This window comes from Lepidochelys kempii, chromosome 1 (genome assembly GCF_965140285.1).
Source record: "Lepidochelys kempii isolate rLepKem1 chromosome 1, rLepKem1.hap1, whole genome shotgun sequence".
Lineage (NCBI taxonomy): Eukaryota > Metazoa > Chordata > Testudines > Cheloniidae > Lepidochelys > Lepidochelys kempii.
The window spans coordinates 202,650,794-202,664,771 of NC_136380.1; the positions used below are offsets into that span (position 1 = coordinate 202,650,794).

Below are 13,978 nucleotides of genomic sequence, written 5' to 3' on the forward strand. Positions count from 1 at the left end.
GGAGGGCAATGTAATTAATGCAAATCAACATGGGTTTATGGAAAATAAATCCTGTCAAACTAACTTGATTTTTTTTTTTGGCTGAGATTACAAGTTTGGTTGATAAAGGTAAGTGTTAATATAATATACATAGACTTCAGTAACGCATTTCACTTTCTATCACACAACATTTTGATTACAAAATTAGAATATAACATTAACATGGCACACATTAAATTGATTAAAAACTGGCTAACTGATAGGTCTCAAAATGTAACAGTAAATAGGGAATGGGTCTGTTTTGAGTGGGGTCCTGCGGGGATAAGTTCTTAGCCCAAGACTATTTAACATTTTTATCAAAGACCTGGAAAGAAACAAAATCATCACCAATAAAGTTTGCAGTTGACACAAAAATTTGGGAAATGCTAAATAACAAAGAGAACATGTTACTGATTCAGAGTGATCTGGATTGCATGCAAATGTATGCTTGCAATATGTGCTTTAATATGGCTAAATGTAAATGTATATATCTAGGAACAAAGAATGTAGGTCATCCATATAGGATGGGGGACTCTGTCTTGGGAGGCCATGAGTCTGAAAAAGTTTGGGGGTTGTGGTCAATAATCAGCTGAATAAGAGCTCCCAGTATGATGCCGTGACCACAAGAGCTTATGCAATCCTTGGATGCATAAACAGGGGAGTCTTGAGTAGGAACAGAGGTTATTTTACCACTGCATTTGGCATTGGAGCAGTTTATTTATATACACAGGGATGTCCCTTGAATCCTCCCGAGAGGTCTTGATGAAACTTCCATGGAAGTACTCCACAATCCTCTCCCGAAGTTTTCTGGGGATGGCAGCCTTATTTTTTCCTCCATGTTAGGATACTTCCCCATGCCAGTCCACGATGACTTTGGCAGGCAGCATTGCAGTAAACAGGCTAGTGACACATGGGCTCGGGTGGCATGAGGATGCTAGCAGCAGCTCTGTGTGCTCTCTGTGCCTTCGTTACCCACAAGAATAACATATGAGCTAAAATCACCACTGCCTGTGGAAAATAGGGTGAGTGCTCCGTGGCACTGCCCTGCACTCAGACTCATGGAAATAGGGGTCAAAATTGTATTGTTTCATGCAAACAAACCATTCCCTCCTCATTCCACCATGCCATGGGCCATACTCACCATGGCTGGGGCTGAAGAGTAGTGCTTTAAGACTGAAGTATCAATAAACATGTTTTGTTTAAAACTTTAGGGGAGCCAGGGAAGGGAGTTCTGAAACTTAACTTTCATTTTCCGATGTGACTATACTGACAATGGCACCTCTATGTATTTTATCTGAAGTTGTTGCCAATGCAGCCTTGAGCAGTCCCCCCCAACCTCCATGCCCACGGAATGCCAGACCATGATAAGGTGGAGAGAAAAGAGGACTTGGGATGACAGCTTCAGGGAGATCCTTCAAGCCAGTGCTACATCAGACAGAGGGCCTGGAGGATGAATATTGCAGACAGTATGGAGAGGGAAAGAGTGGACAGGAGAAAGACCCAGGAATCGGAGAGGGAGATGCACCAGGACATAATGAGGCTTCTCCAGCAGAAAACACAGATGCTGCACTCTCCTGTTACCTACAGGTTCAACAATCATGAGCTGGTCTCCCTTTGAAGTCAATGAGGAACTCCATTTTAGCGTCTCATTACACCCTCCCCCCCGCCAACATAGAATCATAGAATATCAGGGTTGGAAGGGACCTCAGGAGGTCATCTAGTCCAACCCCTGCTCAAAGCAGGACCGATCCCCAATTAAATCATCCCAGCCAGGGCTTTGTCAAGCCTGACCTTAAAAACTTCTAAGAAGGAGATTCCACCACCTCCCGAGGTAACACATTCCAGTGTTTCACCACCCTCCTAGTGAAAAAGTTTTTCCTAATATCCAACCTAAATCTCCCACACTGCAACTTGAGACCATTACTCCTTGTCCTGTCATCCGCTACTACTGAGAATAGTCTAGATCCATCCTCTTTGGAACCACCTTTCAGGTAGTTGAAAGCAGCTATCAGATCTCCCCTCATTCTTCTCTTCTGTAGGCTAAACGATCCCAGTTCCCTCAGCCTCTCCTCGTAAGTCATGTGTTCCAGTCCCCTAATCATTTTTGTTGCCCTCCGCTGGACTCTCTCCAATTTTTCCGCATCCTTCTTGTCGTGTGGGGCCCAAAACTGGACACAGTACTCCAGATGAGGCCTCGCCAATGTCGAATAGAGGGGAATGATCACGTCCCTCGATCTGCTGGCAATGCCCCTACTTATACATCCCAAAATGCCATTGGCCTTCTTGGCTACAAGGGCACACTGTTGACTCATATCCAGCTTCTCGTCCACTGTAACCCCTAGGTCCTTCTCTGCAGAACTGCTGCCTAGCCATTTGGTCCCTAGTCTGTAGCGGTGCGTTGGATTCTTCCATCCTAAGTGCAGGACTCTGCACTTGTCCTTGCTGAACCTCATCAGATTTCTTTTGGCCCAATCCTCCAATTGGTCTAGGGCCGTCTGTATCCTATCCCTACCCTCCAGCGTATCTACCACTCCTCCCAGTTTAGTGTCATCTGCAAACTTGCTGATGGTGCAATCCACACCATCCTCCAGATCATTTATGAAGATATTGAACAAAACCGGCCCCAGGACCGACCCTTGGGGCACTCCGCTTGATACTGGCTGCCAACTAGACATGGAGCCATTGATCACTACCCGTTGATCCCGACAATCTAGCCTATTTTCTACCCACCTTATAGTGCATTCATCCAGCCCATACTTCTTTAACTTGCTGACAAGAATACTGTGGGAGAAAGTGTCAAAAGCTTTGCTAAAGTCGAGGAACAACACATCCACTGCTTTCCCTTCATCCACAGAACCAGTTATCTCGTCATAGAAGGCAATTAGATTAGTCAGGCATGACTTGCCCTTGGTGAATTCATGCTGACTGTTCCTGATCACTTTCCTCTCCTCTAAGTGCTTCAGAATTAATTCCTTGAGGACCTGCTCCATGATTTTTCCGGGGACTGAGGTGAGGCTGACTGGCCTGTAGTTCCCATATTCCACATGGTATCAGAAGCCACATCCCTACCCCTAACACTTCACTCTGGGGGACAGTTAGCACAACCACAGCTTCTTATAGACTGATCTGTGAGAGCCATGGCTGGTGTATGTTCAGCAGAAGTGGACTGAAACGGATATGAACATTCTTTCCCCTTGTTACGTTCTGTTCTGTTAATTTATTTCAGAAGTTTTTATCGAATGTCTTTTTAACCGCACATTGCTTTTTTGCACTGGTTCTGGTATGCAATAAAAATCATTTTTTTGGTAAATAATTATCTGTAATACTTTACAAACACATGCTGCAGAAGGCATAGCGTTACTGAATGCACCCACTACTTCTTATTGTACAGGATGACAGAACTCATAGGATCAGTAACAAACACAGTGTAATAATCATGAATGTATAGCAAGCACTGCAAAATTAATAGGTGCATTACCAGTTTTATATTCATAGATGTACACTAAGTACCACACAATTCTTAATTGCTCTCAGGGCCAGGTAAAGCCCAGTCCACCACATCACATTACTCTGGCTGATTGTTAAAGTGCTCTTTCAAAGCCTCCCTCAGCTTCATAGCTCCTGATTGAGCTCTTGTGGCTGGCTGTTCAAAGTCTGCAGACAGCCGCTCCACCTCCACCCTGTCAGCAACTTTCCCCCCTTTGCCTTACAAATATTATGCAGGACACAGCAGGCAGCTATAATCACTGTGATATTTTTTTCACTGAGATCTGATCTTGTAAGTAAACAATGCCAGAATCTGTTCAATCTTCCAAAAGCGCAGTCAACTGTCCATCTGCTCCTGCCGAGCTTGTACTTGAATCTTTCCATGGTACTATCAAGGTGGCTGGTCTATGGCATCAGGAGCCAGTGGAGTAAGGAGTAGGCTGGGTTCCCCAGGATCATTACTGGCATTTCAACTCGCCAGTGGTAATGTGCCAGTTGGGAAAGAAAGTGCCTGTTTGTAGCTTTCTGAACAGTCCTGTGTTCTTAAAGATGTGACACTTTCCCTGACCAGCCAACATAGAAGGTACTCGGTGATCCACTAAAGTTTGCATAACCTTAGAAAAGTAGCCCTTTCTGTTGATGTACTGTGTGGCAAGATGGTCTGATGCCAAAATGGGGACATGCATGCCATCTATCACCCTACCACAGTTTGGGAACCCCATTGCTGCAAATTCATCCACTGTATCCTGCACATTGCTGAGAGACGAAGTCCTGCATAGCAGGGGATGATTAATGGCCCTGCGCGCTTGCATGACAATAGCTGCTACTGTGGATTTTCCAACTTCAAAATGATTTCCCACTGACGGGTAGCAATCTGGCATTGCAAAGTTCCACAGAGGGATCGCCACCAACGTCTCTACTATCGGTGCAGCTGTCATTCTGGTGCCCATGTGCTGGAGGGTGGTTGCATCCAAAAGTTCTGCAGCCATCGCGTGTCATCCCAAACCTGCATTATGATGCAATCCCAGCAGTCAGTGTTTGTTAATTGAACCCAGAGTGGCACTCCATCATATGCAGCTGTCCCATGAATGCCACCAACCACCTTGAATTAATTTTCGCTATGTCCCACAGCAATCTGTCCTCCACGAAATTGTCATGTCCCCTGCTGCTGTGATTCTTCCTGAGGCTCTGCAAATACTGGAGGATTTTCATCCCATGTTAGCAACATTCATGACAACAGGGCAGAGATATGCGGGCTCCATACTTCTGTCAGAAAACATGGACAGTGAGGAGGGCTGTGCAGGTTTGTGGAATTTTAAAAAAGGAGTGAAAATTATTGGAGATGGATGGCAGTAGGGGATCTAGAAAGTTGCATGATGGGCTCTAGACCCCTTGCTCCCAGTGACCCCTGGGTGATTTGTTTCTGCCCCAGCATGGAGTGCCAAATTTTCCCAAAAGACAGTATGCTGGATGATGCAAGTTGCACACTGGGATACCTCCCTGTTGTGCACCACAGCACAAGGACTCCTGGTGACTATACACAGTGTCGACACAAGGAGCCAAATATGCACCTGCATGAGCGATATACAAACTTTGGAAGCTGTATGCCAAGGTAAATTGCATCAGCTGAAGTTTGTAGTGTTGCCAGGACAAAGATAGAAGGGGAGATGGTGATGAAGCAAAGTGACACTGATCTGTAGCCGTGGATGCATACTGTGTGTTCCATAACATCTTTGACCTGCGTGATAAGGACGCAGGGGATTCTGAGCCTGGATTTTCCTATTTTCCTAGCACAGTTTGTGCTGATGTTTGGGAAGTGAAGTCCAGAGAGGAATGAGATGGTTCCTGGGCATATGCTGCATGTCCTTTTATTGTTTTTAGAGCTGGTTAGAGCCCAGAATTCCCATTCTGTTGGAATTCTGAAATATTGTTTTTTTATTTCAAATTAGAACATAATAAAATAATAATAATAATTAATAATGGTATTAAGAGATGTCATGTATTACATTATGATTTACTTGACATAATAGTTGAAATACTTCAACTATTATATTAAACATAAAAGTCAAAACAATATAGTTGAAATGTTTTGACTTTATCAGACAAAGCATTTTGACTTTATTGAAACAAAATATTTCGACTGTACCATATTGAAATGAATCACTTTGATAATTTTTGTCAAAAGGCTGAATAAATCAATACATTTCTGTGGACTGTTTTGATTTTTTCAAACGAGCATTTTCCTACCTAAAAACATTCCTCGGAAAATTTTCTACCAGCTCTAATTGTTTTCATTTGTGTTAAATATATTCATTCAGTGTTATACATTTATTCATTAAGTGTAAGCAACTATTTGAACTGACATGCTTGTTTGGATTCTATGCCTACAAAATATATTCCTAATTATTGTTTAACAAAGAATATATATATAAATAAAAGCATTATCAGGGGTGTATGTCCACATAACAAAGAAAGAACTTAACAGCATAAGAATGGCCATACTGGGCCAAACAAGTGGTCCATCTAGCCCAGTATACTGTCTTCTGATAGTGGTCAGTGCCAGATGCTTCAGAAGGAATGAACAGAACAGGGCAATTATCGAGTGATCCATCCAGTCATCCAGTCCCAGCATCTGTCAGTCAGAGGCTTAGGGACACCCAGAGCATGGGGTTGTACCCGTGACCAGCTTGGCTGATTGCCATTGATGGACCTGTCCTCCATGAACTTATTTACTTCTTTTTAGAACCCAGTTATACTTTTGGCCTTCACAACATCCTCTGGCAACCAACTCCACAGATTAACTGTGAGTTGTGTGAAGAAGTACTTCCTTATGTTTGTTTGAAACCTGCTGCCTGTTAACTTTATTAGGTGTTCACTAGTTCTTGTGTTATGTGAAGGGATAAATACTTTCCTATTCACTTTCTCCACACCAGTCATGATTTTATAGACCTCTATCATATCCCCACTTAGTCTTTTCTAAACTGAATAGTCTCAGTCTTTTTCATTGCTCCTCATATGGAAAATGTTCTATACCCCAACCGTTTTTGTTGCCTTTCTCTCTACCTTTTCCAAGTCTAATATATCTCTGGGGTTGCAAGAACTGCATGCAGTATTCAAGGTATGGACGTACCATGAATTTATATAATGACATTATGATATTTTCTTATTATCTATCCCTTTCCTAACGGTTCCTAACATTGTTAGCTTTTTTTGACTGCCACATAAGAACGGCGATACTCGGTCAGACCAAAGGTCCATCTAGCCCTGTATCCTATCTTCTGACAGTGGTCAATGCCAGGTGCCCCAGAGGGAATGAACACAACAGGTAATCATCAAGTGACCTATCCCCTGTTGCCCACTCCCAGCTTCTGGCAAACATCGGCTAGGGACACCATCCCTGCCCATCCTGGCTAATAGCCATTGATGGACCTGTCCTCCATGAATTTATCTAGTTCTTTTTTGAACTCTTATAGTCTTGGCCTTCACAACATCCTCTGGCAAAAAGTTCCACAGGTTGGCTGTGTGTTGTGTGAAGAAATACTTCCTTTTGTTTGTTTTAAATCTACTGTCTATTAATTTCATTTGGTGACCCCAAGTTTGTGTGTTATGAGAAGGAGTAAATAACACTTCCTTATGTACTTTCTCCACACCAGTCATGATTTTATAGACCTCTATCCTATCCCCCTTTAGTCATCTCTTTTCCAAGCTGAAAAGTCCCAGTCTTATTAATCACTGCACATTGAACAGATGTTTTCAGAGAACTATCCACAATGACTCCAGGATCTCTTTTTTGAGTGGTAACAGCTAATTTAGGCCCCATAATTTTGTATGTATAGTTGGGATTATGTTTTCCATGGTACATTACTTTGCACTTATCAACACTGAATTTCATCTGCCATTTTGTTGCCCAGTCACCCAGTTCTGTGAGATCCCTTTGTAACTCTTTGCAGTCAGTTTTGAATTTATCCATCTTGAGTAATTTTGTGTCATCTGCAAACTTTGCCACTTCAGTGTCTACCCCCTTTTCCAAATCATTTATGAATATGTTGCACAGCACTAGTCCCAATACATATCTTTGAGGGACTTTGCTATTTACCTCTCTACATTATGAAACTGACCATTTATTCCTACCATTTGTTTCCTGTCTTTTACCAGTTTCTCATCCCTGAAAGGAGCTTTCCTCTTATCCCATGACTGCCTATTTTGCTTACAAGACTTTGATGATGGACCTTGTCAGAGGCTTTCTGAAAGTCTAAGTACACTGTATCAACTGGATCACCCTTGTCCACATGTTCGTTGATCCCCTGAAAGAATTCTAAGAGATAAGTGGGGCATGATTTCCCTTTGCAAAAGTTGTGTCGACTCTTCATCAACAAATTGTGTTCATCTATGTGTCTGATAATTCTTTACTTTAGTATAGTTCCAATCAATTTGCTTGCTACTAAAGTTAGACTTACCAGTCTGTGATTGCCAGGATCGCCTCTGAAGTCTTTTTAAAAAATGGGTGTTACATTAGCTACCCTCCAGTCCTCTGGTACAGAGGCTGATTTGAGTGATAGGTTACATACCACAGTTAGCAGTTCTGCAATTTCATATCGGAGTTCCTTCAGACTAACTGCTATTTAATTTGTCAATTTGTTCTTAAAACTCTGCTACTGATATCTCAATCTGGGACAGTTCCTCAGATATGTCACCTAAAAAGAATGGCTCAGGTGTGGGAATCTCTTTCACATCCTCTGCACTGAAAACTGAAGCAAAGAATTCATTTAGCTTCTCTGCAACAGCCTTGTCTTCCTTGAGTGTTCCTTTAGCACCTTGATTGTCCAGTGGCCCCACTGATTGTTTGGCAGGCTTCCTACTTCTGGAGTCCTTTTTTTTTTTTTTTGCTGTTAGTTTTTGTGTCTTTTATTAGTTGCTTTTCAAATTTATTTTTGGCCTAACTAATTACACTTCTTACACATGATTTGCCAGATGCTCCTCTCTATTATTCTCAGTCAGATCTGACTTTCAATTTTCAAAGGATGCCTTTTTGCCTCTAATCACCTCTTTTACTCTATTGTTTAACCATGGTGGCATTTTTTTTGGTCCTCTTACTATTTCTTTTTATCTGGGGCATACATTTAAATTAAGTAACCACAGGCCTAACCATGCACTGGGGCTGAATCATATGTTAGACTAGCTTGCTAAAAAGAGCAACATATGGCTAGCATTATGAACTATTTATTAACTGTGTGATGTGTGGGCAGGAAGTTTGGCCAATGTATATGGCACAGGGGCATTGCTTTGGCACATGATGGCATATATCACACTGGTAGATGTGCAGGTATCTACATATCTGTTGTTAGGTGATGGGACACCATCATAGGACCTAATCACATCAGCCACACTATCAGAGGCTTGTTCACCTGCACATCTACCAATATGATATATGCCATCATGTGCCAGCAATGTCCCTCTGCCATGTACATTGACCAAACCGGACAGTCTCTACGTAAAAGAATAAATGGACACAAATCAGACGTCAAGAATTATAACATTCAAAAACCAGTTGGAGAACACTTTATTCTCTTTGGTCACTCGATTACAGACCTAAAAGTTGCAATTCTTCAACAAAAAACTTCAAAAACAGACTCCAACGAGAGACTGCTGAATTGGAATTAATTTGCAAACTGGATACAATTAACTTAGGCTTGAATAAAGACTGGGAGTGGATGGGTCATTACACAAAGTAAAACTATTTCCCCTTGCTTATTTTTTCCCCCTACTGTTACTCATACCTTCTTGTCAACAGTTGGAAATGGGCCATCCTGATTATCACTACAAAAGGGTTTTTTTTCTCCTGCTGATAATAGCTCACCTTAATTGATCACTCTCATTATAGTGTGTATGGCAACACCCATTTTTTCATGTTCTCTGTGTATATATATATCTATCTTCCTACTGTATTTTCCACTGCATGCATCCAATGAAGTGGGTTTTAGCCCACGAAAGCTTATGCTCAAATAAATTTGTTAGTCTCTAAGGTGCCACAAGTACTCCTTGTTCTTTTTGTTCATGGTACTGTTCTCCTGAATGTCAGTGGCTAAAGATGGACTGTGCTGGCCCTTATAGTGGGAGGGAAAGGGGAACCTCACAGATACTTTTTTTACATCATTCACCAAGTCTAAGGAATAAGGTCTGCTCTCAGGTGAGTCTCTCTGATTTCAGGGCATGCATGTCCAACAGTAGAAATTCCCATCATGTTTCCTTTGAAAAGAAATAGGGCCCAGGTTATGGGGATGCCAGGATGTTCTCCTCTTCCTGCCATCACCATGGTATGGGAGCCCAATCCCATCTGGTTCAAATATACTCACAGTTCACAGTGACCCGGACTTGCTTGACATCTGCCGAGGAAACTTCATTGGCAGCTTTGCACTCGTACTTGCCAGATTGCTCCCGTGTGATCCCTAGGATCTCCAGGTACTCTTCCTCGCCTTCAAATTCTCTTCCTAGGAGAAGAAAAATACACAGCAGGATGTTGTTAGGTGATGTCGACTTTAGCAGCTGTCTCTTTGGTTGTAACCTGTGAATGATCATGGCACAAGTATCCATGAAATAATGACAGACAGGAGCTACTTAGAGGCTATCTCAGCAACCACAGCAGTTACAGACTTTTTTTTTTAAATGAAAGCTTAGATTCTAGAGAACAAAAAGGATGGGCGAAAGGAGTGCCAAATGCCAAACACCACAAACTGGCCCAAACTGAGCCTTGTGGCCAGAATCAGACACATTCGTAGAAGCAAAATCTCCAACTTGCGAGGACAAAATTAGTTTAATGACTAGGTATTTGAAAACCAAGGGAGGGCAGACAGATTATAATTGGCTCTATGGTAGTTATGACCATCATAAATTGGGACATATTGTAGCCCCCTGACCATGAAAAGTTGTGGAATTATTTTCTGTCTCTGAAAACGCAAACCTCCAAGCCAAACCACCATTGACAGGACTAAGTTTCCTGGAAACACCTCCACACTGAGAAGTACCAGCTTTTGGAAAGTAAAAATGAGCCACAGAGACCAATAATCACTGCAAACCCTAGCTCTCCATTCTTCAGTTTCTCCATCTGCAAACTGTGGCTAATAATACCCCCCTCCAAGGAAGGTTGTGAGGTCAACCTATGGAAAGCACATTGAGATCCTTGGATGGAGGTGCAATAGAAGTGTACAGTGTTAGGATTTAGTGTATCTACACTATCACTCTGGAACCCAAGTTTGGACTCTCCCTAGAAGGATTATGAGCAATGTTGGGCAAAACCATGATGGGAGAGTATTTTCCTGTCTTAACAGGGTACAAACACTGCTCTGGAGCATGGCCGCAGCAATGTTTGCAAACGGGATAGCACAGGCAAACAAACTCAAGCCAAAAACAAAAAATCCAATTCTAATCTCACTTTTAAATCACACTGGTCAGATGTTCAGAATAGCTCAGTGCCCAGAAGATATCGTTGTTGTCAATGGGGGCTAATGAGGGCTGAGATCTTTTGAAAATCTTGCCTTTTCATTGAAGTGGCTGAATGGCATTTGAGCTCTTTTCAAAGTCTGACCCCATCTGTGGGTGGGCAGCTCCTCTGAAACTCCATCCCTGACTTCCTGGATATGCTTCAAACACTGTCTGTGTGGACTGGGCATTAGTCCCTGGCTCACAAAGTCCGGAGTGGCAGCAGTAGCTAGGCCCACTCTCAGGGGTTCCAGTTCCAGTGATATTCCCTAGAGTGGCAGAACCATCCCAGAGCACAGGCATATGTTTCCTGTGGCGTATTAGCCAAAGCAAGTTAGCCAGGTCAGATTAGCCAAACACAATGGAGGATGAACACAGGGCGCCAGCCAGATTCTCTTTGCTTTGCGCCAGGGATAGGGACTTTGGGGACTGATAAATCTCTGCTCAGGATTCTCTCTCTTGCACCACCACTCCTAGTTCTTGTTTTTCCTCCACTCGTCAAAATCCCCCAATGTGTAAAATCATCCACAGAGAGGGCAACTCGGTATTCAAAGGGGAGCAGCCATTCCACACCCGGGTGAATGAACTCTTCCGCAGTGGATAAGCTTTCCTCTTCTATTCAGACCCAAAACCCAGATCCAAATGCTCCCAGATTTCCGATGAATTTGAAGCTAATCACTGTTTCCCAAATCATTATCTGCTTTTGTGTAAGTCTGCATTTTATTTTCAGGACCTTCTAGCATGGATGCAGAAAGAGCTAGCGCTCTGCTGCATGACCTGCTTTTGTGGAGGTGTGTCATAAATATAAAAAGAAGAGTAACCAGCTTTCTGTATACAGTGCTATAAAATTCGTCCTGGCCAGAGGCAAAACCCTTTCACCTGTAAAGGGTTAAGAAGCTCAGCTAACCTCGCTGGCACCTGACCTGTTTTCTTTCTAACTCTCGGGTGTAAAGTTAGTTAAAAACAGAGAGGTTAGGATGACAGACTGCACTGTTCAACAGCAGTTGAAATTAGCCAGCTTTGAAGCTGAGGAAAAACAAAAGGAACATGAAAGAAATGGAGGCTGCCCACAGGAGAGAAATGGAGGCAAAGGAAAAAGAAAAGGAGAAGAGGGAAAAAGAGAGGAAGCATGCATTGGAGATGAGAAGGCAAAGGTCTCAGCAGAATATACCGAATAACCCTAACAATCCTTCCCCAACAATCCACAAATGGGAGCGACTATGTCCACAGTATGATGAATTCAGCGATATTGCTGAATATTTTCTCACCTTTGAGAGACTGTGCACACTCCATCAAATTCCTGAAGCTCACAAGATGACCACATTGGTCACAAAATTGACTGAAAGAGCTCTGGACATATTCAATAAGATGCCTATTGAGGAGGCTTCTGACTATAATAAATTCAAGGATTTGGTTTTAAAGCAATTTAAAGTTACACCTGAAACTTACAGAGTAAAATTAAGAGCTCTGAAGAGAGGACCTGGACTAAGTAATGTGGCTTATATAAACCGGATGAAGGATCTGTTAGATAAATGGTTCAAAGGAAGGGGTTTAACTAGCTTTGAAGGAATGTGTGATTTGATGACTCAGGAGCAATACCTGAATATGTCCAAGGAGGATATAAAACAGTGTTTATGGGATAAGAAAATGGACTCAGCAGAATGTCTTGCTTCTTATACTGATCAATACGAGCAATCCCAGAACACCAGAGAGGTGGGTCAAACTGGAACAAAACGGGTGGATGGAGGAGAGAGGAACAATTCTGGTCGCAGTTGGAGCGGATACCAGAAGGGACACCCTCAGACCACACCCTACTACTTGGGGCAGCCCAAGGACCCAACTACACACCAAGGAACACTCCAGACACTTTATCATCCCGCCACACCATTCTCCAGCAACCCACCTTGCCCCAGTGACCTGTCAGCTGGATGATGTTTTAAATGTAACGAGCTGGGGCATGTAAAGGCCAACTGCCCCAAGAACCCCAACAGATTACAGTTCATTGCACCGGAATCACACCAGAGGTCCTCAGGCTCAGATACCTCCCAGATACCCTCAGAGCGGAGGGAAACTGTGAGTGTGGGCGGGAAGAAGGTCACAGCGTGGAGGGACACCGGAGCACAAGTGTCGGCTATCCATGCTTCCTTAGTGGACCTCAATTTAATCGACCCAGAGGTCCAAGTGACGATTCAACCCTTCCAGTCAAACTCTTTTGACTTGCCTACAGCCAAGTTGCCGGTCCAGTACAAGGGCTGGTCAGGAACGTGGACTTTTGCAGTCTATGATGATTATCCGATCCTCATGCTGTTGGGAGAAGACTTGGCCAATCATGTGAAGCTAGCCAAGAGGGTGGGAATGGTCACCCGCAGCCAGGCTAAGCAAGCTGTCACACCTAGTTCTATTCCGGAAACTTCTACCAGGACCCAGGCAGAGGTGATGGAACCGGACCCCATGCCAATGTCTGCAACATCAGTAGTGGATCCAGTCCCAGAGATCCAGACAGAGCCAGTCCCAGAACCGGAACTGGCAGAACAACCAGCACCAGACCCATTGCCAGCACTGAATCCAGTACTTGCAACCCCAACATCAGAGGGCCCCACTGAACCTGCACCGGCAGCAGCAGATAACCCTACACAAGAGGCTCAGCTGAAGCCTGAACCCCAACATAGTGCACCAGTGGAGAGCGGTTCACAGTCAACGGAAACAACCCCATCACCTGAATTGCTTCCAGAGGGACCAAGCCCAGGTCCACAATCCAATGAGGAACTGATGTCTCCAGCATCAAGGGAACAGTTTCAGACAGAACAGGAAGCAGAAGAAAGCCTCCAGAGAGCTTGGACGGCAGCACGGAGCAACCTACTGCCTCTCAACTCTTCTAATTGATCCAGGTTTGTTGTAGAATGAGGACTTTTATACAAGGACACTTTTTCTGGTGGACACCAGGAAGACTGGCATCCGCAGAGACAGTTGGTCATTCTAACTAAGTACCGAGTAAAGC

General features: G+C 43.4%; 1 protein-coding gene across 4 annotated transcripts in view; it reads right to left on the reverse strand.

Annotated features, from left to right (window-relative positions):
- Positions 1-13,978, reverse strand: part of LSAMP (limbic system associated membrane protein) — a 1,352,562-nt gene that overhangs the window by 36,460 nt on the left and 1,302,124 nt on the right. For all 4 annotated transcript variants that reach the window (XM_073308901.2, XM_078848314.1, XM_073308909.2 and 1 more), the window contains one exon: positions 9,858-9,992. In XM_073308901.2, the coding sequence (XP_073165002.1) occupies positions 9,858-9,992 (135 nt within the window). The remainder of the gene's footprint in view (positions 1-9,857; positions 9,993-13,978) is intronic.